Below are 25,721 nucleotides of genomic sequence, written 5' to 3' on the forward strand. Positions count from 1 at the left end.
TCCTCATCCCCGTCTTTGTATGCATGGCTCCTTATCCCCATCCTTGTCTGCATGAGCTCCTTATCCCAGTCCTTGTATGCATGGCTCCTTATCCCCGTCCTTGTATGCATGGCTCCTCATCCCCGTCTTTGTATGCATGGCTCCTCATCCCCATCCTTGTCTGCATGGGCTCCTTAGCTCCTTATCCCCATCCTTGTATGCATGACTCCTTATCCCCGTCCTTGTATGCATGGGCCTCTTATTCCCATTTTTGTATGCATGGCTCCTTATCCTCGTCCTTGTATGCATGGCTCCTTATCCCCGTCCTTTTATGCATGGCTCCGTCCTTGTTCATGTATGCATGGTTCCGATAAAAAAAAAAAACACATCCTACTTACCTTCCCTGCATGCCCTCGCAGCATCTCGTTTTGGTGCCAGCAGCTCCTGTGGCTGGGTGATCACGTGTCCCCCACTCATTAAGATAATGAATATTTAGGCCGGAGACACACTGCTGCGAGATACGGCCGAGTCTCGCTGGTTAAAAGCAAGCTGTGGCACCTGCACTCCGGAGCGGAGCGTGCAGCTGCATAGCAATACATGGAGCCGCACGCTCCGCTCCGGAGTGCAGGTGCCACAGCTTGCTTTTAACCAGCGAGACTCGGCCGTATCTCGCACCAGTGTGTCTCCGGCCTTTACCCACGCCTATGGGAGTGGAGAGGGGTGAATACTCATTACCTTAATGAGAGGCAGACACATGATCGCTCGGTCTGAAGAGCTGCTGGCGCCAGAACAAGATGCAGCGAGGGAGCGCAGGGAAGGTAAGTAGGATGTGTGCTGGAAGCCAGCAGCTGTGGCTGTGAACCCTATAAAAGAAATGAATATTCACGGCACTGGAATATTCTGTGACTCGCTGCTCCCCCTCCGTTTTTCTGGGACAATGACTCGTGTATAAGCTGAGGGGGGTGTTTTCAGGACAAAAAAAAATATGCTGAAAAACTCGGCTTATACATGAGTTTATACGGTATACTACAATCTATTATATACACAGAGGCATATTATATACCGTGTTAAGGAATATAGAGCGGTGTATATATTATATTAGATGGTGACCCGATTCTAACGCATCGGGTATTCTAGAATATGCATGTCCACGTAGTATATTGCCCAGCCACGTAGTATATTGCCCAGTGACATAGTATATTGCCCAGCCACGTAGTATATTGCCCAGTGACGTAGTATATTGCCCAGCCACGTAGTATATTGCCCAGTTACGTAGTATACAGCACAGAGCCACGTAGTATATTGCACAGCGATGTAGTATACAGCACAGAGCCACGTAGTATATTGCACAGCAATGTAGTATACAGCACAGAGCCACGCAGTATATTGCCCAGCCACGTAGTATATTGGCCAGTCACGTAGTATATTGCCCAGCTACGTAGTATATTGCCCAGCAACGTAGTATATTGCCCAGCCGCGTAGTATATTGCCCAGCCGCGTAGTATATTGCCCAGCCATGTAGTATATTGCCCAGCCGCGTAGTATATTGCCCAGCCGCGTAGTATATTGCCCAGCCGCGTAGTATATTGCCCAGCCGCGTAGTATATTGCCCAGCCACGTAGTATATTGCCCAGTGACGTAGTATATTGCCCAGTGACGTAGTATTCAGCACAGAGCCACGTAGTATATTGCACAGCGACGTAGTATACACCACAGAGCCATGTAGTATATTGCCCAGCTACGTAGTATATTGCCCAGCCATGTATGTCACAGGTTAAAAAATAAAAAATAAACATATACTCACCTTCCGAGGGGTCCCTTGTAGTTCTGTCGCCTGTGTGCCGTGCAGGCGGCAGCTTCCGGTCCCAGGGTGTGATGACGTCGCAGTCACTTGACCGTGACATCATCGCAGGTCTTTCTCGCGCAGGCACTCAGGACCCGTGATGACGTCGTGGTCACATGACCGTGACATCACGGCAGGTCCTTCTCGCAGACCATCCTTGCCAACGGAACCTGCCGCTTGCATGGACCGGTCACCGGAGCGTTGCGAGGAGTGGGAAAGGCGGCAGAAGGTGAGTATATAATGATTTTTTATTTTTTTTAAATTATTTTTAACATTAGATCTTTCTACTATTGACGCTGCATAGGCAGCATCAATAGTAAAAAGTTGGTCACACAGGGTTAATAGCGGCGGTAGCGGAGTGAGTTACCCGCGGCATAACGCGCTCCGTTACCGCTGGCATTAACCCTGTGTGCGGTGACTGCGGGGAATATGGAGCGGGCGCCGGGCATTGACTGCAGCGGAGTAGGGATGGACTAATCGGACTGTGCCCGTCGCTGATTGGTCGCGGCAGCCATGACAGGCAGCTGGCGAGACCAATCAGCGACTTGGATTCCATGACAGACAGAGGCCGCAACCAATGAATATCCGTGACAGACAGACGGAAGTGACCCTTAGACAATTATATAGTAGATAGTGTAGAGATGTGGCAGCAGTGTATATATAGTGTGTGTACACCAGTCACAGTATCACATACAATATATAGGTGATACTACAACTATACACATCAGTCGCAGTGTCAACTATATATTGTATATATATATATATATATATATATATACATAGCGCCATACTATACAAACATCTCTACACTCTCTCTATGTAATATATATATATATATATATATATATATATATATATATATATATATATACATATATACTGTATATATATATATTCAAAAAATATATACACACACACACATCTCTACAATATACGGTAATTAGGACAGAATTATACTATGTTATGATGCATACATCACGTAGGAGACACAGAGGCTGATGTACATAGGAGACACCGCGACTGCTGAATATATATCACATTGAAGCTACTGTATATACAATATATAGTTGACACTGCGACTGATGTGTATAGTTGTAGTATCACCTATATATTGTATGTGATACTGTGACTGGTGTACACACATTATATAGATGAAACTGATAAAATAAAATTATATATATATATATATATATATATATATATATATATATATATATATATATATATATTAGACACAGATAGATAGTGCTGCTATACACAGCAGTATCACCTATACAACGTATATGCAGTAGTATATACATTATACAGGTGATACTGCAAATGTTGGATACACGATATATAGGCGATACTGCTACTGCTGTATATAATGATAGTATCACCTATATATCATGTATACAGCAGTCTATATACATTATATAGGCAATACTGCTACTGATGTGTATATATGTTATATATAGGTGATACTGTTGTGTATATATGTACGTGTGTGTGTGTGTGTATACACACACACACACCAGTATAGCCTATATAACGACATATATACACAGCAGTATCACCTATATACACATCAGTAGCGGTATTGCCTATATAATGTGTATAGACTACTAAATATACATTATATAGGTGATACTGATGTATATAATCACTATACTACCTATATAATGTATGTATAGCAGTCTACATCTTATATAGGTAACACTGCTACTTATGTGTATATACATTATATCGGTGGTACTGCTGTGTATACATGTACATATATGTGTATACATACATGTGTGTGTACAGTATACTGTATATACAGTATGTATACACACACACTGCAGTGTCACCTATATAAGGTATATACGCATCAGTAGCAGTGTCACCTATATAAGATATAGGCTGCTATACATACATTTTAGTGGTATAGTGATTATATACAGCAGTATCACCTATATAACGTATATATAGCAGTCTATACACATTATATAGGTGCAACTGCTGTATATACATTAAAAAATCATCTTGGGACTCACCCAGGTCCCTGAGATTGGGGGGGGGAGGTCGGGAGGATGAAGGGCTGAGATGTGTTGGGTCCTCTCCAGCGTCGGCAGTGAAGAGGATCCCAGGCATTGGTGAGCAGTCTTCTCTGACGCTGGTACAGGCCGGCCAGCGTCAGACACAGTCAGGTCAGGTGGAGACGTCCTATGCGCGCCGGCCTTTTCAAATGTGCGCGCGTGGTCTCCTGCTTGCCCGCGCTGACACGGGCAGCAGACGAGCACGCGCAGGAACTAGGACCGCGGCCGTGCTCGCGCACTAGCGTGGGCCGCCGCGGCACTTATCAGTGCGGGCAACGCGCGCACACAGGACCTGGCTTAGTTTTAAAGGGCCGGCTGGAGGGATGCGGCGCGCTATGTATTAAAATCGCTGCCGGTCCTCCAGCGGCCCTGTGCAGCTGCTCAGGCACCGGCCCGGGGGGCATATGCACTCCTGCCACCTGGCCCAGTCCGCCCCTGGAGACATGTCAGTGTTCGTGGGAGCGCACGTATTACACGGACCCATTAAAGTCAATGGGTCCGTGTAAAACACGTACCTCACACGGACGTTCTCCGTGTGGCGTGCAGGAGACAGCGCTACAGCAAGCGCTGTCCCCCCCACATGGTGCTGAAGCCGCGATTCATATCTTCTGTGCAGCAGCGTTTGCTGCATAGAAGATATGAATAATAGTGTTTAAAAGAAAGATCTATCTGTCCGCCGCCCTCCCACCCCCTGTGCGCCCCCCCCGCTGTTCTGAAAATACTCACCCGCTTCCCTCGTTGGCTGTCGCTGCTTCCTGTCCTTACCGCACCTTCTACTCCCATAGGGGTGGAGCCGCATATTCATGACTGTAATCGGCGGCCCCACGTGACCGCATACAGTAGAAGGTGCGGTCAGGACAGGAAGCAGCGATAGCCAACGAGGGAAGCGGGTGAGTATTTTCAGAACAGCGGGAGGGCGCACAGGGGGTGGGAGGGCGGCGGACAGATAGATCTTTCTTTTAAACACTATTATTCATATCTTCTATGCAGCAAACGCTGCTGCACAGAAGATATGAATCGCGGCTTCAGCACGATGCAGGGGACAGCGCTAAACTTTAGCGCTGTCTCCTGCACGCTCCGTGTGGTACCCACTCGGCACACGGGCGGCACACGTGTGCCGCACGTATGGCCTACGTGAGCTCACGGGCACGGATAACTCCGGTACCGATTTTTTCCGGTACCGGAATTATCTGGACGTGTGGGACAGGCCTTAATCCGATGAACTTGCCTGGCAGAAATCTTCCTCATTATGCCTTTATCAGCACAAACACATTTGTGCTCAGATACAGCCACAAGTCTCTTAACAGTACGATGATCACGCTTATGTTTCTGGAAAATTTCTAATGTTTTCATCCCTTCACCAAGGCATTGCATCATTTGATGCTTTTCAGCAGCAGAGAGATCCTTTTTCTTTCCCATGTTACTTGAAAACTGTGACCTGCTTAATAATGTGGAACATCATTTTTAAGTAGTTTTCCTTTAATTAGAATCACCTGGAAAACCAATTATCACATGTGTTTAAGATTGATTTCAGTGATCCATTGAGCCCTGAGACACAATACCATCCACGAGTTTATTTGAAAAACAAAACAATTAAATCTTTATGACACTTAAATCCAATTTGCATAATCATTTGGAACACAGTGTAGTGAACCTAGCAAAAAAGCCAAACAAAAAACAAGTGTGGGACTGCACTATTTTTTGCAATTTCACCGCGCTTGGAATTTGTTTTCCGTTTTCTAGTACATGACAGGGTAAAACCAATGATGTTGTTCAAAAGTACAACTCGTCCCGTAAAAAATAAGCCCTCACATGCCAAATTGACAGAAAAATAAAAAAGTTATGGCTCTGGGAAGGAGGGGAGCGAAAAACGAAAACGGAAAAATGGAAAATCCCAAGTCATGAAGGGGTTAAAATACTTTTTCTGGCTGTGTGTTTATTTAACCCTTTCACAACTATAGGATTAGTAATGGATAGGTTTCTTATTGACACCTCTCCATTACTAAGCTGGCTTGATGTCACCTTATAATACAAAGGTGACATTAAACCCCTATTAACCCATATGCCACCTCTACAGGGCAGTGGGAAGAGAGAGGCTAAGTGCCGAATTGGCACATCTAACAGATGATCCATTTCTGGGGCAGCTGAGTGCTGGTGTTTTTTAGCAGGGGGGGGGGGTGAAATATCCATGGTCCCTTCCTAGGCTATGAATATCAGCCTGCAGCTGTCTGCATAGCCTTTTCTGGCTATTAATTATAGGGGGACCCCACGCCATTTTTTGGGGGAGTCCCCCTATTTTAATAGCCAGTAAAGGCTAATTATAGAGATGTGGGCTGATATCCATAGCCTGGGAAGATCCGCAGGCATTAACGTTAAAGTTAAATAGAAATTGCGTTTAAGGCCAGGGTCACACGGGCGAGAAACTCACATGAGCCTCGCACCTCAATACTCGGCACTGCCGCCAGCACTCGGGACCGGAGTGTGAGGCTGCATGTATTTCAAGGCATCTGAACGCTCCAGTCCAAGTGCCGGCGGCAGTGACGGGTACCGAGGTGTGAGAGGCTTGTGCAAGTTTCTCGCAAGTGTGACACCGGCCTAACGCAGATTGTGTGTGGGTGTCTTTACCTAACTCTATGTACCATTTTATTATGTTTATTACTAAACATCGGACTTGGTATTATCTATCTCTCTATCTATCTGTGTGTGTAAACATTATTCTTCAATGGAGCATGTAAATGAAGAGGCTGGACAAGAAATTACATCACAATTCTTTTTTTTTTGGTAAATAATAGATCTTCATTTAGCCTACAAAAAAGCATACAAATGCGCATGAAAAAAACACATGAAAATCCGCATCAAAAACGTGCATATTTTTACCTGCGTTTTCTGCCAAGAGATGCAGAATCTGCGCAGAAAATTTCACAGGCAAATCTGCAACGTGTGCACATACCCTAACACAGCCCTGACCATATTCCCAACCCAAACCATAATCCCAACCTTAAAGAAAAAATAGAAAAAAATATTTTTTTTTTAGTTTCATTATTTTTACCTAAGGGTAAATAAAGGGGAGTTTGCTTTACTGTTTTTCTTAGTTTGATCACAGTCATCAAAATGAACCAATAGGAAAAATCTCCTATTGTTGCTGGGTAACAGCAGGCAGATCACGGATGGCACACTGCGCATGCGCCTGCCGTTTTCTTCCGGGAAGATGATGTGGAGGGCTAGGGGATGGATCAAGAGGGTACGGGGATGGTGGAGGTGCCGGGGTGTCCCATTTCTATCTCCTCTGGTATGCTAGATCATATCAGAGGAGAGATAAATGAATGGGAAATCAGACTTTTTTTTGCGATTGCCGTTATTTGGTGATTAACGCTGATAACAAGACTGAAGACTGTAAAATCCGACCCGAATCGTGTTCTCCGGGGTCTCATCTACCCCCGATAGCCAAGACGACCTCAGAGATTTTCAGATGCTGGAGGGCGCTATACCTTTATTTCACACCGCCGTTAAAAAGCGGCACTGAGGAATAAGGCATCTTTACTGCTGCCATTAAAAGGCGTATTGGCGGTCGTTAAGGGATTAAAAAAACACTGCCATCAAAATGGCAAGGTCTATGACAGGACATGATAGATAGGGATGATCGAATAGCTCTGGATAACTGCTTACCGAATAGCTGCCTCGGTATCCTGGATACCTGGAGCGCTCCCGATAATCAGCTGTCCGGCACGCAGCTGAATGTGTCGCGGCTGTTTAACAGTCACAACACATGCATGGAGAGTCCAACAAACAAGCTGTCACAGTCATTCTCATCCTGCGACACATACAGCTGCGGCGTTTTATAAGATGAGAATGACTATTCAAACAAGTACAGGCACTCACTCAGCTCACCCCCTGGTGTGGCCAAATATTATGATGCACTGAGCACCTGTATTTGATTTGAACAGTTGTTTTGTGCTGACAGTTCTTTTTTAAGGGGCAAACAGACAGCCATATTTCCTGACCGGAGAGTGAACGCTGCATAGAAATACATCACACTGTCACAATCAGGTCAGGAGAGGTGTCAGACCAGTCCGTGCCCTGCGATGTGATCCTTGCACAAGAATCACGCTGTCTGTCTGCACTCTACGTGAAAAAAAAAGTGCTATTCAACCTGTTCAAAGGCTTATCTAAACACTACCTTAACCCCTTCCCGACCTGTGATACAGCGTATGCGTCATGAAAGTCGTGCCAATCCAACCTGTGCGTCACAGAATGATCGCATTCCTGCAGATCGGGTGAAAGGGTTAACTCAAATTTCACCAGACCTGCAGGGACAGGGGGAGTGGTACTTCAGCCAGGGATGGGGGCTTTGCCCCCACGTGGCTACGATCGCTCTGATTGGCTGTTTCACGTGAAACAGCCAATCAGAGCAATTTGTGATATTTCACCTATGAAACTCGGTGAAATATTACAATCCAGCCATGGCCGATGCTGCAATATCATCGACCATGGCTGGAGACCCTGATCTGCCCCAGCCACTGACTGACAGCAGTGCGTTTTACCTGCGGATTTTTCAAAACGGTGTGGAAAACTCTGCACACAAATCCGCAACGTGGGCACATAGCCTTAGGGTTAGAATTAGGGTTAAAATTAGGGTTAGGGGTGTGTTGGGGTTAGACTAGTGGTTAGGGTTATGGTTAGGGTTGGGATTAGGGTTAGGGATGTGTTGGGGTGAGGGTTGTGGTTGGGATTAGGGTTAGGGGTGTGTTGGGGTTATGGTTGTGATTAGGGTCATGGTTAGAGTTGGGATTAGGGTTAGGGGTGTGTTGGGGTTAGTGTTTGAGTTAGAATTGAGGAGTTTCCACTGTTTAGGCACATCAGGGGGTCTCCAAACACGACATGGTGCCACCATTGATTCCAGCCAATCTTGCGTTCAAAAAGTCAAATGGTGCTCCCTCCCTTCCGAGCCCCGGCGTGTGCCCAAACAGTGGTTCCCCCCCACATATGGGGTACCAGCATACTCAGGACAAATTGGACAACAAGTTTTGGGGTCCAATTTCTCCAGTTACCCTTGTGAAAATAATAAATTGTGGGCTAAAAAATAATTTTTTAGGAAAGAAAAATGATTTTTTATTTTCACGGCTCTGCGTTATAAACTTCTATGAAGCACTTGGGGGTTCAAAGTGCTCACCACACATCTAGATAAGTTCCTTGGGGGTTCTAGTTTCCAGAATGGGGTCACTTGTGGGGGTTTCTACTGTTTAGGCACATCAGGGGCTCTGCAAACGCAACGGGACGCCAGCAGACCATTCCATCAAAGTCTGCATTTCAAAACGTCACTATTTCCCTTCCAAGCCCCAACATGTGCCCAAACAGTGGTTTACCCCCACATATGGGGTATCAGCATACTCAGGACAAATTGGACAACAACCTTTGGGGTCCAATTTCTCCTGTTACCCTTGTTAAAATAACAAATTGCAGGCTAAAAAATAATTTTTGAGGAAAGGAAAATGATTTTTTATTTTCACGGCTCTGCGTTATAAACTTCTGTGAAGCACTTGGGGGTTCAAAGTGCTCACCACACATCTAGATTAGTTCCTTAGGAGGTCTAGTTTCCAAAATGGGGTCACTTGTGGGGGAGCTCCAATGTTTAGGCACACAGGAGCTCTCCAAATGCGACATGGTGTCAGTTAACGATTGGAGCTAATTTTTCATTCAAAAAGTCAAATGGCGCTTCTTCCCTTCTGAGCCTTGCTGTGTGCCCAAACAGTGGTTTACCCCCACATGTGAGGTATCGGTGTACTCAGGAGAAATTGCCCAACACATTTTAGGATCCATTTTATCCTGTTGCCCATGTGAAAATGAAAAAATTGAGGCTAAAAGAAAATTTTTACGGATCAATTTGTGAAGCACCTGAGGGTTTAAAGTGCTCAATATGCATCTAGGTAACTTCCTTGGGGGGGGTCTAGTTTCCAAAATGGGGTCACTTGTGGGGGAGCTCCAATCTTTAGGCACACAGGGGCTCTCCAAAAGCGGCATGGTGTCCGCCAAAGATTGGAGCCAATTTTTCATTCAAAAAGTCAAATGGCGCTCCTTCCCTTCCGAGCCCTGTCGTGCGCCCAAACAGTGGTTCCCCCCCACATATGAGGTATCGACGTACTCAGGACAAATTGTACAACAACTTTCGGTGTTCAGTTTCTCCTTTTACCCTTGGGAAAATAAAAAAATTGTTGCTAAAAGATCATTTTTTGGGACTAAAAAGTTAAATGTTCATTTTTTCCTTCCATGTTGCTCCTGCTGCTGTGAAACACCTGAGGGGTTTGAGCACATTGAGGGGTGCAGTTTTTAGAGTTGTGTCACTTTTGGGTATTTTCAGCCATATAGACCCCTCAAACTGACTTCATATGTGAGGTGGTCCCTAAAAAAAATGGTTTTGTAAATTTTGTTGTAAAAATGAGAAATCGCTGGTCAAATTTTAACCCTTATAACTTCCTAGCAAAAAAAAGTTTTGTTTCCATAATTATGCTGATGTAAAGTAGACATGTGGGTAATGTTATTTATTAACTATTTTCTGTCACATAACTCTCTGGTTTAACAGAATGAAAATTCTGAATTTTCGCCAAATTTCCGTTTTTTTCACAAACGCAAAAATTATCGACCTAAATTTACCACTAACATTAAGCCAAATATGTCACGAAAAAACAGAATCGCTAGGATCCGTTGAAGCGTTCCTGAGTTATTACCTCATAAAGGGACACTGGTCAGAATTGCAAAAAATGGCCAGGTCATTAAGGTCAAAATAGGCTGGGTCATGAAGGGGTTAATATTAACAGGGTGAACGTTGTTTTAAAAACATATGAAATAAGGAATACTCACCTGCCCTGTCCCCCACTGACCCAGGGCAGGCCTTCCTGGTGGTCTGTGTCATGACAAGCAATAACGTGCCTGTTCTTGCGTCCATCATCAGATGTGGCTGTGGTGACACGCTGGTTTAGTGACCCAAGAAGAGTATGTCATCGCTTCCTCCCTGGCATAGACCACCAATGCAGCCTGTTCTCGGTTCACGGGGGTTATAATTTGGTGAGTATCCATTATTCCATTTACTAGGTCTAAATTTGTATATGAAGACTGGAAAAACTCTGTATGTAAGTAACTGTTACTAAAGTGAAGCTGGAGAGTGAATCTCAAGCTTTCTGCACACTCACATATGGAAAGAAGAGATGGCAGCCTGCAGGGCGAGAGATCGTGCTACTGACTACTGGTCACTGCAAATACGTGACATTTCACCTGAAGACACTGAGCCACACTCTTATCAGGGCCCGCCAGCCTGCACAGCCCACACAGGGGAGCCGAGCAGTACATGGCAAAGTAAGGAACACCTCGCCCTACACTGTGTGATTCCTCCGCCACCTACATCTGACAACGGTCCTCTAAGGGGAGAAGTCTGGGATTAGGGAGCACCTCACGCTTCCACGCTGTGCCGGGTCACCACTCACCTGCTCGTCCTCCTGCATGGACGCAGCCAGAGGAAGGCCGTCCGCCACTCTGGCGATCATTGTAAGCAACACCATGATCAACACACAACAAACTGACAACTACAGCGATGAGTTGGCCGGAAGTGATTCCACTAGTTCTCGGTTGCACTGGTCACTGTGTCCCATTAAGTTCGTCCGCCCTGATTCAGAACAAACGTTCCGTGAGACGAAGGTTCCGCTTCAACTAGAGGACTGCTGATTCCCACCACCGTGAACGCCGTGTGCAGAGACGAACTAGCTGCAGACTGCCTCCTGCACCTTTACTCTGCCTCCCCTACTTGGTTCTGCAAGCTACCTCCTGCACACATGCGCCTTTTCTCTGTCTCGTATTAGGCTACTTTCACACTAGCGTTTTTTTCAATACGTCGCAATGCGTCGTTTTGGCAAAAAAATGCATCCTGCAAAAGTGCTTGCAGGATGCGTTTTTTTCCCATTGACTAACATTAGCGACGCATTTGCGACGCATTGACACGTCGCAACCGTCGTGAGACGGTTGCGCCGTGTTGTGGCGGTCCACCGGGAGCAAAAAAACGTTACATGTAACGTTTTTTGCTGCCGACGGTCCGCTTTTTCCGACCGCGCATGCGCGGCCGGAACTCCGCCCCCACCTCCACGCACCTCCCCGCACCTCACACCTCCCCGTTGTGCGGCGCAGAGAACGCTAGCGTCGATAACCTCGGCCCGACGCACTGCGACGGGCCGAGCCCGACGCTAGTGTGAAAGTAGCCTTACTGGACTTTGCAGGCTGCCTCCTGCACCTTTTCTCTGCCTCGTATTACTGGACGGTGCAAGCTGCCTCCTGCACCTTTACTCTGGTATTACTGGACGCTGCAGGCTGCTTCCTGCACCTTTTCTCTGCCTCGTATTACACGATGCTGCAGGCTACCTTCTGCACCCATGCACCTTTTCTCTGCCTCGTATTACCGGGTGCTGCAGGCTGCTTTCTGCACCCATGCACCTTTTCTCTGCCTCATATTACCGGGTGCTGCAGGCTTCTTTCTGCACGCCCTTGCCTTTTTTCTGTCTTGTATTATCGGGCGCTGCAAGCTGCCTTCTGCATCCATGCGCCTTTTCTCTGCCTCATATTACTGGGTTCTGCAGGCTTCCTTCTGCACCCATGTGCCTTTTCTCTGCCTCGTATTACTGGGTGCTGCAAGCTTCCTTCTGCATCCATGCGACTTTTCCCTGCCTCGTATTACTGGGTGCTGCAGGCTTCTTTCTGCACACCCTTGCCTTTTTTCTGTCTTGTAATATCGGGCGCTGCAGGCTGCTTTCTGCACGTCATGTGCCTTTTCTCTACCTTATATTACTGGGTGCTGCAAGTTACTTGTGCACGCCATGCTCCTTTTTCTGCCTCATATTATCGGCGCTGCAAATTTCTTTCTGCATGCCATGCGCCTTTTCTCTGCCTCGTATTACTGGGTGATCTAGGCTGCCTCCTGCACCCATGCACCTTTTCTCTGCCTCGTATTATTGGGTGCTGTAGGCTGCCTCCTGCACCCATGCGCCTTTTCTCTGCCTCGTATTACTGGGTGCTGTAGGCTACCTTCTGTACCTTTTCTCTGCCTCGTATTACTGGACGCTGCAGCCTCCCTCCTGCACCTTTTCTCTGCCTCGTATTACAGGACGTTGCAGGCTACCTTCTGCACTCATGCACCTTTTCTCTGCCTCGTATTACTGGGTGCTGTAGGCTACCTTCTGCACCCATGCACCTTTTCTCTGCCTTGTATTACTGGGTGCTGTGGGCTGCCTTCTGCACCCATGCGCCTTTTCTCTGCCTCGTATTACTGGGTGCTGTAGGCTACCTTCTGCACCTTTTCTCTGCCTCGTATTACTGGACGCTGCAGGCTGCCTCCTGCACCTTTACTCTGGTATTACTGGACGCTGCAGGCTGCTTCCTGCACCTTTTCTCTGCCTTGTATTACTGGACGCTGCAGGCTGCCTCCTGCACCTTTTCTCTGCCTCGTATTACAGGACGCTGCAGGCTACCTTCTGCACCCATGCACCTTTTCTCTGCCTCGTATTACTGGGTGCTGTAGGCTACTTTCTGCACCCATGCACCTTTTCTCTGCCTCGTATTACCGGGTGCTCTAGGCTTCCTCCTGCACCCATGCGTCTTTTCTCTGCCTCGTATTACTGGGTCCTGCAGGTTGCTTTCTGCACCCATGCGCCTCTTCTCTGCCTCATATTACCGGGTGCTCTAGGCTGCCTCCTGCACCCATGCGCCTTTTCTCTGCCTCGTAATACTGGGTGCTGAAGGCTGTCTTCTGCACCCATGCGCCTTTTCTCTGCCTCATATTACTGGGTGCTGCAGGCTTCCTTCTGCACCCATGTGCCTTTTCTCTGCCTCGTATTACTGGGTGCAGCAAGCTTCCTTCTGCACCCATGCGACTTTTCCCTGCCTCGTATTACCGGGTGCTGCAGGCTGCTTTCTGCACCCATGCACCTTTTCTCTGTCTCATATTACCGGGTGCTGCAGGCTTCTTTCTGCACACCCTTGCCTTTTTTCTGTCTTGTATTATCGGGCCCTGCAGGCTGCTTTCTGCACGTCATTCGCCTTTTCTCTACCTTATATTACTGGGTGCTGCAAGTTACTTGTGCACGCCATGCTCCTTTTTCTGCCTCGTATTATCGGGCGCTGCAAATTTCTTTCTGCATGCCATACGCCTTTTCTCTGCCTCATATTAGTGGGTGCTGCGGGCTGCCTCCTGCACCCATGCGCCTTTTCTCTGCCTCGTATTACTGGGTGCTGCAGGCTTCCTCCTGCATCCATGCGCCTTTTCTCTGCCTCGTGTTACTGGGTTCTGCAGGTTGCCTTCTGCACCCATGCGCCTATTCTCTGCCTTCTATTATTGGGTGCTGCAAGTTTATTTCTGCATGCCATGCGCCTTTTCTCTACCTCATATTACTGGGCAGAGAGGATTTCTTTAGTCGCCTTCCATGACGGCTTGCAGAGGTTGTCCTGATGGGGAACAGGAAATACAGAGAGGTTAAAAGGCCCTCCCACTTTTCAGTGTCTTTGTGGGACAGGGAGAGGTTTTGTATGCTTAGAGATGGAAGAAACACTGGCGCTCCAGATAATTCCCAGAAAGGGAGGAGGAAGGGGGGGGGCGAGAAAAATAACTAATTGCTCAGTGTGGAGTTCTGCTTGTGATTGTTACAGGTTCTGTGTGGACCTGTTGAGTATGTATAACTAGTTAATGAGTGAGTTTCACCTGCACTATCTACACAAAAGGGACAATGCAAAAGGGCTCTAGCAATTGGTATGAGAGAAAATAAATATATAGGTTCAAGGCACTTACTGTTTTTTTGCCATAGATGGTTACGTGTAGAACCTGTTTTGAGGTTGTAGTGGGATCTTAAAGAGATGAAAAAGCAAATGTGTGCTTTTTTTTTTTTTTTCTTTCCTTCTTCCTCATCTACATCTATTGGGTTTGCAAAAAAAAAAAAAGTGAGATGGTAAAAACGTATATGTGAGTATTAATTCTTACTCACTTTGCGTGATTTGTGTAGATGCACATTCACAATTCCTTCTGTTACAGCTGGGAATGGTTATTTCCCTGGGTTTTAACGATCCTTCCTATTTAAACATGCTTTTTCATCTCTTTAAGGCTACTTTCACACTAGCGTCTGGCTCGGCCCGTCGCAGTGCGTCGGGCCGAGGTCACCGACGCTAGAGTCTCCGCCGCACAACGGGGGCAGCGGATGCATTTTTCCAGCGCATCCGCTGCCCCATTGTGAGGTGCAGGGAAGTGTGGGGAGGTGGGGGCGGAGTTCCGGCCGCGCATGCGCGGTCGGAAAGAGCGGACCGTCGGGAGCAAAAAACGTTTCATGTAACGTTTTTTGCTCCCGGCGGACCGCCACAACACGGCGCAACCGTCTCACGACAGTTGCGACGTGTGGCAATCCGTCGCTAATGTTAGTCAATGGAGAAAAAACGCATCCTGCAAGCACTTTTGCAGGATGCGTTTTTTTCTGCAAAACTACGCATTGTGACGGATTGCAGTTAACGCTAGTGTGAAAGTAGCCTAAGATCCAACTACAACCTCAAAACAGGTTCTAAACGTAACCATCTATGGCAAAAAAACCAGTAAGTGCCTTGAACCTATATATTTCTTTTCTCTGATACCAATTGCTATGGCCCTTTTGCATTGTCCTTCTTGTGTAGATAGCGCAGGTGAAACTCACGCATTAACTGGTTTTGTATGCTGTGGTGGCCGGCGACTGCAGTACCTTTTTAGAAACTTTTGCCTCTCCAGCCAGGCAGCGGTGGTCGCTTCCAGCTGCTCCCGTCGTCCCCTCTGTGGTGACCTCGGGACCCCTCCTGGTCTTCCCGCGCCCCCAAGAGGGCAAAGCAGACCAGGAATCACCGGCCTGGGGCCTCTCTGAGCTCCACGGCCTTCTCCTCCTCCATGAGCGGTGCTCGGCGTCTCAGAAGTGACGTCAGCGGCTCTCGCGTGTCACTTCCGGAATTTTGTGTTCCAGCTGGAGCGCATCGTCTTCTGGGCGCCGCACATGGTAATTGCTTGGACTCAGGAGGAGAGAGGGAGTGTATGTTCGCTGAATGCAGGTGCTGCCACTTAACAGATAAAATCCTCCAAGAAGTCTCAGCTGAGGTAAGACTATTCCTCAGTATGGAAGCTGCTTCATGCCCCGCGTTTGCAGAGCCCAGCGCTGCCCCTACTACAGTGAGTGTATGCAGGGAATAGGTCCGGGTGGGGATTGTTTCAGGGGGTCCCCCTTTCCTGACACCTCTCTCCCTCTTATTTTAGGGAGATAAATCTGCCCCCAAAGCCACCATTAAGAAGAAATGCCCTATTTGTAATGCAAAATTCCCACCTCTGTGGGATAAAAAGCTCTGTCAGTCATGTACGGACACAATAGTCAGAGCGGAGCAACCATCCCTTTTAGAGGAAATTCACGCTCTAGTTAAACATGAGGTGCAATCTCCTCTGGCAGCGTTTACTCCCCCACCTCCACCTCCACATTCCACAGGGAAGAAGAGGAAAATCCAGGTTGAGGATTCCGAGTCCGACAGGTCGTATACTTCGTCCACGAGTAGATGGGAAGATCCCATATCACCCAGAGCTGAACCTATGAAATTCTTTTTCTCCTCCGAATATATTGAGTAGCTGGTGTCCACAGTACGCAACACCATGGGTCTAGAGGAGGAACCTGAGCCTCAGTCCATTCAGGATCAAATGTTTAGTGGGCTAAAGTCGGAAAGAAAGTTGGGGTTCCCGGTGCATCCTAATATTCTTAGTATGATTACCCAGGAATGGGAACTACCGGAAAAATGCCTCAGCATCCCCTTGGAAATAAAACATAGATTTCCCCTGGAGAGTGATTTGGTCAAATGGGACATTTCTAAAGTTGATGTCCAGGTGGCTACAGTAGCAAAAAGAACTGCGCTCCCATTTGAAGATTCTTCACATTGAAGGATCCCATGAACAGAAAATAGAAAGCCTCCTTAAAAAATCTTGGGAGACATCTACATCTGCCTTAAAAGCTAATATCGCCTCTACCTGCGTAGCTAGGGCCCTCTCTAGCTGGCTGGGTAAATTGGAAACCCATATTGCTCAGGGTACCTCCAGGGAAGAATTGCTGGACTCACTACCCATCCTTCTTAAAGCTACAGGGTTTCTAGCAGATGCTTCCACGGAGATCATTAGAGTTACTGCCAGATCCTTAGTACAATCCAACTCTACAAGGAGAGCTCTCTGGCTCAAGTTGTGGAGTGGAGATATTACCACCAAGGCCAAATTGTGTGCTATACCCTTTAAAGGGGAGTACGTCTTTAGACCAGCTCTAGAGGACATCCTATATAAGGCCACAGACAAGAAAAAAGCACTCCCGGAATCAAAACCCCCTAAAAAAATGTTTTTTTTGTGGCTCACAGTCTCAAACCTCCCAAACGAGAGGAAAGGGCAAGACCGGGAGATGAAGCTATGCGAAGGGGGGTAAGGGAAGAAATATCCTCTTCCCACAGCAGCAGCAGTCTCAACAAGAGAAACAATGACTTTGACCCGGTGGGGGGGAGACTCTCAAAATGTGTGCATCGGTGGGAAAATATCACCAGCTCCCACTGGGTCCTCAACGTTATCAGAGAGGGCCTTTTTATAGAGCTTATCTCCTCTCCACTACAGGGTCTGAAAATTACTTAAAAAAAAAAATGTCCAGCTCCACCAAATCCGTGAAGATGAAATTTCTTTATTCACAAACTTGTAGCATAGAGGATACAAACTTCAGCACAAACCATATGCTTGTGAATCTCAACGCATTTCTGGAGTCTAAGCTCCCTTAATCATGACAATGTTCTGTAATGCTGTAGATAAGCCCTAGATGTATCCTGAAAGATGAGAAAAAGAGATTAGATTATACTTACCCAGGGGCGGTCCCGCTGCAGTCCGGTCCGATGGGTGTCCGGTCCGGTACCTCCCATCTTCTTACGATGACGTCCTCTTCTTGTATTCATGCTCTGGCGCAGGCATACTTTGTCTGCCCTGTTGAGGGCAGAGCAAAGTACTGCAGTGCGCAGGCGCCGGGAAAGGTCAGAGAGGCCCGGCACTTTCGCACTGCAGTACTTTGCTCTGCCCTCAACAGGCTCATCAGCCGCCGGAGCTGCAGTGTGAAGACAAGAGGACGTCATCCTATAAAGATAGGAGGCCCTGGATCGCGACGCCCATCGGATCGGACCGCCCCCCCCCCCCCCCCCGGGTGACTATATCCTCTTTTTCTCATCTTTCAGGATACATCAGGGGCTTATCTACATTAGCATTACAGCATGCTATAGATAAGCCCCTGATGCTGGTGGGCTTAGCTCATCTTCGATTTTGGGGGTGACAGGTTCCCTTTAAAACACCAGTCAAATTGTGTCATGTCGGACGCTGTTCATTCTAGGACGTTCGACAGACAGCGGTAATTCCGCTTTTGTCCACTATGCGCTCAGTGGCGTCGGCTAGATTTTCTCTAGCTGGTCCGGGGTTAATTTAGCTGGTGCTCGGATTGGAAGCTGGGCCAAGCCCACTGCCTTTAAATAGTTCTTCTGAACATTGGGCGTCGCCGATTATAGCTTCTGTCTAGTGCTTGGTTATCTCGGTCTGGAGTGGTGAGCTAGGAGTTGGCGTATCGTATCTGGTGGTGTATTTTCCTTTGTCTTATTTACTCCTTCCTATATTTGTATTTGTTTTGCCCTGTGCACTTATTGTGTATTCCTGAGTGACTGCGGCTTGGTTCATATTTTCAGTTATCCTTGTCTGTGCTAACTGTGGGTATTGGTGTATTATCTCTTCATTGGGTGGTGGGTTGTGGTTTCAGCCTAGGGTTGAAACAGGAGATAGGGTCAGGGTGGAGGCCTAGAAATGCACACCATCAGTGTAAACTCTAGGTAGAGGGCCAGTCAGGATTTCTCTAGTCTGAGGGAAATTGCAGGGGCCCGGGTTATTAGCTCTTGCCCACCTAGGCATCCTGTGACAAATTGTTACAATCAACCGACTGCCCACTTTCATGCCAATTCTGATGCCCTGAACCTATTTGGCCCAGGCTGGAGTGACCTGAATTTGATGCAGGGCACTGCTGTCTGGGTAACAGTGGTGTGAAGTCAGTGGCTCAAAGTTATTTAACCCCTTAAAAACACTATTTACTTATTCAAATCTGTGAAAATTGGTTATTTGCCAACTTTGATGCACAAAACCCTTTTGGGACAGTCTGAAGTAACCTAAGTTTGATGTGATGTATTACTATCTGTGTAATGGTTTTGTGAGATCAGTGGTCCAAAATCATTTAACCCCTTAAAACACCAGATACTAATTCAGATTTGTGAAAGTTGACTATTTGCCCACTTTGATGCCAGTTTTGATGCTCAGAACCCATTTAGGCCATTCTGGAATGACTTGAATTTGATGCAGGGCATCGCTCTTTGTGTAATGGGAGAGTGAGATCAGTGGCCTCATGTCATTTTACTCCTGAAAAACACCAGACACTTATTGAAATTGTTAAATTAGTCGTTTTCCCCACTTTGGTGCCAGTTCTGATGCCGAGAACAAATTTGGACCAGGCTGGAGTGAACCGATTTAAATGTGCAGCATTATTAACTGTGCGTGTGCATTATGAGATCAGTGTCCCAAAGTCATTTAACCCTTTCAACAACGCCCTTCGGTGCCTGCTTTGATGCCAATTTTGGTGCCAGTTTTATAATTTTTCTTGCTACTTTTAAACATTCACATCAGGGCACCTTGTTGCATTGTATTTTACTGTTGTGATTTTTGAAGTTAAACCTTTAAAAAAACAAAAACATTTCAGAATAAGTTGAATAAGAAACGAACTTCAGCCCCGAATAGTAAACTGGACGAATAAGAAAACAACTTCAGCATCTTTGCTCATTTTTCCCAAACTGTGACCTGACTACTCCTTTGACAAAATATCAATAAATGATGGTACACAGCAACTCATGGGATTATAAGGTCAACTTTACCCATAAATGAAGCGCACGTCCTATCCAAGGAGTCATTCTTGGAAAAAATGTCCAGTATCCATAGATGAAGGAGACAGCGACTCAAAAGTTGAAAAGAAAATCACATTTATTCTGCCTTCTGTGGCAACGTTTCGATACAATGATCTTTATCATTCTTGATGATGATTGTTTGTTTCTTTTCATCAACTTTTGAGGTGCTGTCTCCTTCATCTATGGATACTGACTACTCCTTTGTCTCTCCCTTCTGTTTGACATATCCTCCTTGCTCTTGACCTCGGTCTCCTTGACTTCACCAACTCCCTGTATGTCCATGATAAATGACTCCGTGTCACACCTGCATTTATCATTCCCCTCTTCAACTTCTGACGCAGCTACTCCACTCCTCCCCCCTTCCATTTACTTTTGCAGGTAGTAATGACATTTGCAGTGAGCATTGACCTGATTCTAACTAGTACTTAGAAGTATTCAGCTAGTAATCATGCGATCTCATAGACCTCATAGAAAAGAAAATAATTACAGTAGCTTGCTTAAAGGGCAAAATGGGAAATTGTAGATACACAGTGCTATATAATAAGACAATTGCAATATATTAAAAGGATGACAATTTGATGGAAGTGCTTCTTTAACCCCTTCACCCCACAGCCAATTTTCCCATTCCATAACCAGTGTCACTTTGAGGTAATCACTCTGGAACTCTTCAACAAATCCGTGATTCTGAGACTGTTTTTTCATCACACATTGTACTTTATGATGAGTATGGATACACGTCAGTCCATTTAATCCAAAGTTGCCCAGATAGGATATCACTCCTTAGATAACCCCATCCCGACCTGTGACGCCACATAGGCGTCATGAAAGTTGGTGCCACTCCGACCTGTGACACCTATGTGGCGTCATGGCAGGATCGCGTTCCTGCAGATCGGGTGTAAGGGTTAACTAAAATTTCAACTGACCTGCAGGGACAGGGGGAGTGGTACTTCAGCCCAGGGGGGATGGCTTTGCCCCCACGTGGCTACGATCGCTCTAATTGTCTGTTGAAAGTGAAACAAACAATCAGAGCAATTTGTAATATTTCCCCTATGAAACTTGGTGAAATATTACAATCCAGCCATGGCCGATGCTGCAACATCATCAGCCAAGGCTGGAGACAGCGATCTGCCCCCACCACCGACTGACAGCGGTGATCTGCCGCTGCTGTCAGGCTTTCCTCCCATCCGTCCTGTCCTCCGCTGCCCTCCTCTCCCCTTGCAATTAGGGTTATGGTTAGAATTAGGGTTAGTTAGGGTTGCAGTTAGGGTTACGGTTAGAATTAGGGTTAGAATTAAGCTATTTGCACACTGTGCGGATTGGCCGCTGCGGATTCATGGCAGTTTTCCATCACGTTTATAGTACCATGTAAACGTATGGAAAACCAAATCCGCTGTGCCCATGGTGCGGAAAAAATACCGTGTGGAAACGCTGCGTTGTATTTTCTGCAGCATGTCATTCTTTCAGCGTTTTACACCTGTTCCTCAATAGGAATCCGCAGGTGAAATCCGCACAAAAAACACTGGAAATCCGCGGTAAATCTGCAAGTAAAATGCAGTGCATTTTACCTGCGTATTTTTTCAAAAACTGTGCAGAAAAATCCGCACACAAATCCGCAACGTGGGCACATAGTCTTAGGGTTAGGGTTGGAACTAGGGTTAGGGTTGGAATTAGGGTTAAGGTTGGAATTAGGGTTAGGGGCGTGTTGGGGTCAGGCTTGTGGTTAGGGTTGGGGGTGTGTTGGGGTTAGGGTTGTGGTTAGGGCTGGGATTAGGGTTAGGGGTGTGTTGGGGTTAGTGTTGGAGTTAGAATTGAGGGATTTCCACTGTTTAGGCACATCAGGGGGTCTCCAATCACAAAATGGCGCCACCATTGATTCCAGACAATCTTGCATTCGAAAAGTCAAATGGTGCTCCCTCCCTTCCGAGCCCTGACCTGTGCATATGGGGCATAAGTGTACTCAGGAAAAATTGTACAACAACTTTGGGGGTCTAATTTCTCCTGTTACCCTTGTAAAAATAAAAAATTACGGGCTAAAAAATAATTTTTGAGGAAAGAAAAATTATTTTTTATTTTCACGGCTCTGCGTTATAAACTTCTGTGAAGCACTTGGGGGTTCAAAGTGCTCACCACACATCTAGATAAGTTCCTTTGGGGTTCTAGTTTCCAAAATGGTGTCACTTGTGGGGAGCTCCAATGTTTAGGCACACAAGGGCTCTCCAAACGCGACATGGTGTCAGCTAACAATTGGAGCTAATTTTTCATTCAAAAAGTCAAATGGCGCTCCTTCCCTTCCGAGTCTTGCCGTGTGCCCAAACAGTGGTTTACCCCCACATGTGAGGTATCAGTGTACTCAGGAGAAATTGCCCAACAAATTTTAGGATCCATTTTATCCTGTTGCCCATGTGAAAATGAAAAAATTGAGGCTGAAAGAATTTTTTGTGAAAAAAAAGAAGTATTTTTTCATTTTTACGGATCAATTTGTGAAGCACGTGGTGGTTAAAAGTGCTCACTATGCATCTAGATAAGTTCCTTGGGGGAGTCTAGTTTCCAAAATGGGGTCACTTGTGGGGGAGCTCCAATCTTTAGGCACACAGGGGCTCTCCAAAAGCGACATGGTGTCCGCTAAAGATTGGAGCCAATTTTTCATTCAAAAAGTCAAATGGTGCTCCTTTCCTTCCGAGCCCTGTTGTTACGGTTTGGGACCAGGAGAACAAGGTAGGTGAACCCACTGAACCGAAACAGCGAACCTCCCCAGGACGAGTGGATCAGGTAGACCACCCCCTATACAGGGAGCGTTAGGAGCAGGCCCAGGGGAAACTACTGCACGGCAGCCGGTACCAAGAGCAGAAGGGAAGGAAAAGGACTAGGCAGGGACGACGGGAAAAAAAACAAGAAAGATGATGAGAAGCGGGTAATGGGAGACCGACAAAAACAGAAGATGGGAGACAAACCAGTAGACAGGATGCAGACACAGGACCTCGGATGAGCAGGAGACGATGGTGGGAGGACTAAACAGAGGAACAGGAGGACTGGAGCTGAAAGGTAGCACAGAAACAGACAATGGTTAGACACAGAAACGAAGAAGCAGCAATGAAAGACAAGCCGCAGAGAGAACGCAGAAAGTAACCACTTCATGGAAAACAAAAAACCCATAAACAACCAATATAACCGATGGTAAAATATGTTAGAGGGTTAAATCAAACTCATATTAAGGATAATCGCAAATAATAATGAGCCACACACTGAAAACTATACGATCAAAGAAAACCCCCCCAAAAAAAATTATATAGAAATATATAAATATTTTTATTATCATTAAATATACCAGGATATTTGGCAAAGGGCCAAGGCAAAAAGATAGATACAAAGCACAAAGTGCACGAAGGAAACGCAGGGGTGCACTACTGGGGTTACATCAAAGACTGTGCTTGAATACAGATGACAAAATAAACTTTTCCAGCTGCAATGGTAGTAACTAAACAGGATATACACATCATGCTAAGCCCTATCATAAATAGATTCCACACACAGAAGTATTATGATTTCAAAAAAATATATATAAGGGCAGAGCAGAATATACTTTACCTAGGTAATGCTGGAAAGACACGTGCCCGCAGAGTGCACCCACCCCGACGCGCGTTTCGGCGTGATCGCCTTTCTCAAGGGGAGAGAACGCAGAGTACGCTGCGAAGCGTGAGAGCCAGAGACACTTGCAAGAAACATGACAAACAGGCACAGCCGAAAAGAAGAGGCGGCCTTAAATGCAGAGTGGCAGCGTACTTTCCGGGTCATGGTCCTCCAGGGCCATAGAGAACAGCGGAAGGAGCGGCTGGTCAAAAGAAACAGTGTGCGCGTGCGCAGAGAAACCTAATGCGTGCGCGCCCAACAGGAAGCAGGACCCGGGAGAACGAACAGAGGAGACGGCGCTGGAGGAAGAACAGGAGCGCACCGGGACGCCATGTAACAGTGAGTATGAGCGGGCAGCAGGGGCCGTGGCGGTGAAAACGGCGACCTGACACCTGTCTTGTGCCCAAACCGTGATTCCCCCCCCCCCACATATCGGGAATCGACGTACTCAGGACAAATTGTACAACAACTTTCGGGGTTCAGTTTCTCCTTTTACCCTTGGGAAATAAAAAAAATGTTTCTAAAAGTTCATTTTTGTGGCTAAAAAGTTAAATGTTCATTTTTTCCTTCCATGTTGCTTCTGCTGCTGTGAAACACCTGAAGGGTTAATAAACTTCTTGAATGTGCTTTTGAGCACCTTGAGGGGTGCAGTTTTTAGAATGGTGTCACTTTTGGGTATTTTCAGCCATATAGACCCCTCAAACTGGCTTAAAATGTGAGGTGGTCACTAAAAAAAATGGTTTTGTAAATTTTGTTGTAAAAATTAGAAATCGCTGGTCAAATTTTAACCCTTATAACTTCCTAGCAAAAAAAAAATATTGTTTCCAAAATTGTGCTGATGTAAAGTAGACGTGTGGGTAATGTTATTTATTAACTATTTTGTGTCACATAACTCTTTGGTTTAACAGAATAAAAATTCAAAATTTGAAAATTGCTAAATTTTCAAAATTTTTGCCAATTTTCCATTTTTGTTCACAAATAAACGCAAAAATTATCGACCTAAATGTACCACTAACATGAAGCTCAATATGTCACGAAAAAACAGTCTCAAAGTCGCTAGGATCCGTTGAAGCGTTCTTGTGTTATTACCTCATAAAGGTACACTGGTCAGAATTGCAAAAAATGGCCAGGTCATTAAGGTCAAAATAGGCTTTGTCATGAAGGGGTAAATACCAAAATAAATCTGTCACTCTTGTATGTAGAATATAAGTTTTTACTCGGTAGAACAATCCCATTAATCCTTTTTGCGCCAGAGCCTGTTTTCACCTTTCTGACCAGGCCAATTTTTTCAACTCTGATTATTGTCACTTTATGAAGTAATAACTCTGTAACACGTGATTCTGAGTTTGTTTTTTCCTGATATGTTTTACTTAATGAGAGTGGTAAAATTTATTCCATATAACTTGTGACTGGAGCGCTACACAAAATTGTTAATAAATAACATTTCCCACATATCTACTTAAATCAGCACAATTTCTGAAACATCATTTTTTTGTTACGAAATTAGAAGAGTTAAAAGTTGACCAGCGATTTCTCATTTTTCCATAAAATTTACAAAACCATTTATTTAACGGACCACATCACATTTGAAGTGACTTTGAAGGGCCTATGTGACAGAAAATACCTAAAACTGACACCTTTCTAGAAACTGCACTCCTTAAGGTACTCAAAACCATATTCAAGTAGTTTATCAAGTAGTTTATTAACCCTTCAGGTGCTTCACAAGAATTAGTGAAAGGTGGAAGAAAAAATGAACATTTAACTTTTTCCCACAAAAATGTTACTTTTAGCCTCATATTTAGATAGCTATAATTTTTCCATATTTCATCCAACAGTCATCTAATGTCAATTTGTGCCGCAAATAACAATTATTGGTACCATTTTCGGGCACATGACATTTTTTGATCGCTTTCTGTTCCAATTTTTGGGAGGCAGAATGAACAAAAAACCAATTCAGGAATTGTTTTTTTTTATTGATGTTCTGCATGTGGTAAAATTGATAAGGCAGCTTTATTCTTTGGGTCAGTACGATTACAGCTATATTACATTTATATATTTTTTTATATTTTGACTCTTTAACACAAAAAAAATATTTTTTATCTTTTAGTGAAAAATAATTCTTTTTGCATCACTTTATTCTGAGAGCTATAACTTTTTATTTTTCACTGAGTTGTATGGCAGCTTGTTTTCTACAGGGC

General features: G+C 45.7%; 1 protein-coding gene across 2 annotated transcripts in view; it reads right to left on the reverse strand.

The window, feature by feature from the left end:
- SEC22B (SEC22 homolog B, vesicle trafficking protein) overlaps nt 1–14,355 on the reverse strand; it is a 173,516-nt gene extending 159,161 nt beyond the window's left edge. The window contains exons 1-2 of one of the 2 annotated variants that reach the window (XM_077276565.1): nt 14,293–14,355; nt 11,355–11,533 (exon numbers count right to left, since the gene is read on the reverse strand). In XM_077276565.1, the coding sequence (XP_077132680.1) occupies nt 11,355–11,429 (75 nt within the window). In that variant the 5' untranslated portion in view covers nt 11,430–11,533; nt 14,293–14,355. Of the gene's footprint in view, nt 1–11,354; nt 11,647–14,292 lie in introns of those variants that run through there. The other variant, XM_077276564.1, reaches the window with a different exon arrangement.
- Between the last annotated feature and the right edge of the window lie 11,366 nt (nt 14,356–25,721).

The sequence above is a fragment of the Ranitomeya variabilis genome, chromosome 8 (assembly GCF_051348905.1).
Source record: "Ranitomeya variabilis isolate aRanVar5 chromosome 8, aRanVar5.hap1, whole genome shotgun sequence".
NCBI classification, from domain to species: Eukaryota; Metazoa; Chordata; class Amphibia; order Anura; family Dendrobatidae; genus Ranitomeya; species Ranitomeya variabilis.